Here is a 3768-nt window from a genome sequence, read left to right on the forward strand (position 1 = left end):
ATGGTGTACACCAGAAAATGGAGATCCATAGCATAATTTTGAGCAACTTCAGCCAAGAAAAATGCACTCTGTTCTACACAATTGGGAGGCTTGAATCTGTACTGTTTAGTGACTGAATAAAAATTTATTCATTTACTAAAAGATGTAGTAAAACTGTCCACTGAGCACTTGAACTGTGCTGTCTCTTTGAATTTTTCATTTGCTTAACTTGTGTCACATAAGTACAAAATATGAAGTTACATATTTGAGATCAATTATGATTTATTGCTTTCACATTTCTCTCCTCCAGCAATGTTTATTAGAAACTCAGTCTATTACACTGACAGCACCTGCAGTTACTTTTACCCCAATCCTCCTGATTTCTCATTTTAACTGTGATTGTGCATGTTAAGTAGAATGTAGATTCATTTAAAGCAAGTAAAATAAACTTTGATTTTTTTAAAAATGGCTCTTAGGTCAAACTATGGCTTATTTGCATTAGAAGACACCAGTATTATAATGTTTAACATTTTAAAAGTCCTATGCCTCACTTTTTTAATTTCCATTCTTATATTCTGACTGTTTCAATATTTATTATCATTTTCTCTGATGGTCTTATAATTTTTATTATGAAATTATTTTAGCAACAGTCCTTTGCTTCTAAAGTATAAAAAGAACCAGGTATTTAAGATATGACCATAAACAACTGTGTATTTGAGTTCAGGAATTGCCACCGTTAAGAAAAATGAGATGTTGGCTACATGCAGAGGCACATGTATTGGTAACTGTAACAATGGAGAAGCTGTTAATGCTATCATAAGAATTATCAAAGTCATGTTTTATAAGTCCTTTAAAAAGAGTCCAATACACATAGCAGTCATTTTTATTAGATGCTGATCACTGACATCAGTGCAGGGGCAGAGAAATTATCCACACAATTCACACACAGTCCATACATCTAGACTTTAACATTAGGCTTTCAGTCTGCATTTATTTCATTACTTCAAACATATATATTATAGTGGGTATTTGTTTCCAACGTTTTCAAGTACATCTTTGTATACATATACGCATATATATATCACTCTTAAATATATATTTCCAAATATAAATAATTTCACATCAAGCCAAACAGGATAAAAACATGTAAACATATGCACCTCATTTTGGTCAAGTAAAACAGAACCACAAAGCAACCACAAGTTAACAAGTGCACTTGAAAGAGAAGGGAAGAAACAGACATGTAAACAAACACAGACAGCAGCTGCAAGGCCCTGTAAGGGTCCATTTTTTTTAAGGCTATATAGCAAAAGCTCATAATTCAGTTAAAGACTTTTGTCACCTTGTCACATTTACTCTTAAGGGACTTCACAATGAGAAACTGTAAACACTAGACTAGAAGTGATTGAATCCTGTTGGGAAAACACCACAAGTCATCAGCTGACAGAAATATTAATTCCACCAAACAATACTTTTAAGATTTCTTGTTATTTTGCAACACAGAGAAACATCACAATCCTAGTGAGAAGAAATGGGAAATAGAGAAGAAAACAGGAATACTGCATAAAGATTGCCACAACAGCCTTTGAAAGCAATAGGTTTGTCATTCAGTAAAGGGAAATAAGCAACAGCAGACAACAGAGCCTTAGCAGACTAGACCACATGCCACAGCATGATACTACAGATTCAAATTGAAATATTCTTCCAGCTGGTACTGAAGAAAGAGCCAGCGGTCATCAGTGAAGGAAAAACTGCCTCTCAGGCAAAGCAACTTCTTAAGCAACTGATTGGCAAGGCGAAGTACAGAAAGCTCCTTTTTACGGCTTTTAAACAGCACTTTTCCCTCTCGCAATTGCACGGGCTCCAAAACTTGATGCCAGTATGCGTTTGACGGTCCACCACCATCTGGCCTCGGAAAATGCTCAAACCAGCCCTCGGGATATTCATGCTTGTAAAAACAGAATTCTCCAAATGGGCAGTGACCTAGGCCTCCAGCAAAATACCTGCAGGCTTTGTGGCTCATTCCCTCCTTATATTGCCGAACAAGTTTCTCCTTCTCCTCTTCCTCTTCCACCCAGAACTCACTAGGAATGACAAAGCCAGAGGAGACCCTGCACTGTGGGCAGGACTTACTGATCCTGTTCTCAAACTGTGTGGCACTTCTCCACCTGCGGATACACCTAAGACAGAAGGTGTGGTTGCAGCTGAAAAGGATGCCAAAGCGGCGTTCCCTGGGGTCGGCTTTCTCATAGACAACCTCCATGCAGATGCCACACACTTTGTCCATGCTGCGCTGCACAGCAAAGGAGAGCTCCATATCTCTCTCATGGGCTTCAATGCAGGCCCTTCTATGCACATCCCGCTGGGCCGCATCCCAAGGGTGCAAGGCCTGCTGCCCGCACAAGTCGCACATTTCTCCATGGGGGTATGCACAGCGCTCCCCACGGAGGCATTCTCCCCGGGCAGCAAAGCGGCAAAGCGGCAGCAGCATCCCCATGCCCATAACCATGTGCTCTCTGTCAATTGGCGGGCTCCTCCTAGCCCTGTGCTCTCTCTCAATTGCCGGGCTCGGCAGAGGAGCCTGGGGGCTCGGCAGAGGAGCCTGGGGGCTCGGCAGAGGAGCCTGGGGGCTCGGCAGAGGAGCCTGGGGGCTCGGCAGAGGAGCCTGGGGGCTCGGCAGAGCAGCCTGGGGGCTCGGCAGAGGAGCCTGGGGGCTCGGCAGAGCAGCCTGGGGTCTCGGCAGAGGAGCCCGGGGTCTCGGCAGAGGAGCCTCGGGACCATGCGGGGGGACCATGCGACCTCGGTAGGGCTGTCCAGGAACAAACTCAATTGCCCCCTCCCAGCCTTCCGCACCCGCTCCTCCCGTAGCAGCTGCTGCCAGGCCTGCATTGTCAATCTCTGCTTCAGTGAAGCCCCTTTCAGCAGCTGAGCCAATGCCTGCGCTGCCAATCTCAGCTTCAGGGAAGCCCCTTTCAGCAGCCGAGCCAATGAGAGGCAAAAAGCTGAAGGATGCAGTAGGGGGGGCTTCCGCCACTTCCTGAGTCGGGGGCTCCCACTCAGTGGCCATCTTGGGCCCTCTATCTGCAGAGGCCCGAGGCTGAGAATCTTGGCCCCCCCTAGCTTTCCGCCGCCCAGAGAAGTCATGAGAATAGCGACAGTTATCGCCCTCCTTGCACTGCCCATGCAGATAATACCTGCAGAGGATTTGCTTGGTCCAGTTGCCGCTGTTGCGCTCAGAACGAGACCGGGCTCCGCCCCCTTCGGCTGGAGCCAGCCGAGGACTCGCCGTGCGACGGTTTTCAAGCACAGGAACCACAAGAAAGGGTGCCAGGCCCGATGCCTCTTGCACAGAGGCTGAACTAACCACCGCAGAGGCTCCAGAAGCCTCAAATTCGGGAAGGGGGGGAACAGACACACCCTCCCCCCCCTCAGCACCTGCCTCGGCACCTGCGGCCGCGTGGGGCCTCCTGGGAGCTGCAGACTCTTCCATCGGTGCTACGCGTCCCTTAAACTGTCCAAAAAACGTTTAATATTATATCTTTTTTGAGTTTGAATCGGCGGAGCTGGAGCTGGACCGATCGGCGGATTCCCGGGCGGAAGTGCACCAATTTTTGTCTTCCCACTAGAAACCGACCCCCTGTGAACTTTAGTTCCTACCTGCTTGCAGGCAGACGGACACTTCCGGTTGAGACACCACTTTCGGTGTTTAAGCGGAAGTTGCTTCCGCCATGTCTGTCTCGCACCTTACCGGCTTGCGGAGCCGTGGTCGGTCGTTCCTAATGCAACTCT

General features: G+C 47.1%; 1 protein-coding gene across 1 annotated transcript; it reads right to left on the bottom strand.

Moving 5' to 3' along the window:
• Nucleotides 1-846: 846 nt before the first annotated feature.
• Mkrn3 (makorin ring finger protein 3) lies at nt 847-3565 on the bottom strand. Its single transcript, XM_076544075.1, has one exon. The coding sequence runs from the start codon at nt 3467-3469 to the stop codon at nt 1658-1660; it is 1812 nt and encodes a 603-aa protein (XP_076400190.1). The 5' UTR covers nt 3470-3565; the 3' UTR covers nt 847-1657.
• Nucleotides 3566-3768: the final 203 nt, after the last annotated feature.

This window comes from Peromyscus maniculatus, chromosome 1 (genome assembly GCF_049852395.1).
Source record: "Peromyscus maniculatus bairdii isolate BWxNUB_F1_BW_parent chromosome 1, HU_Pman_BW_mat_3.1, whole genome shotgun sequence".
Classification (NCBI taxonomy): domain Eukaryota; kingdom Metazoa; phylum Chordata; class Mammalia; order Rodentia; family Cricetidae; genus Peromyscus; species Peromyscus maniculatus.

What these genes read in the sequence shown, in the direction of transcription:
- Mkrn3 (XM_076544075.1), bottom strand. Translation starts at nt 3,469, where the DNA reads ATGGAAGAGTCTGCAGCTCCCAGGAGGCCCCACGCGGCCGCAGGTGCC.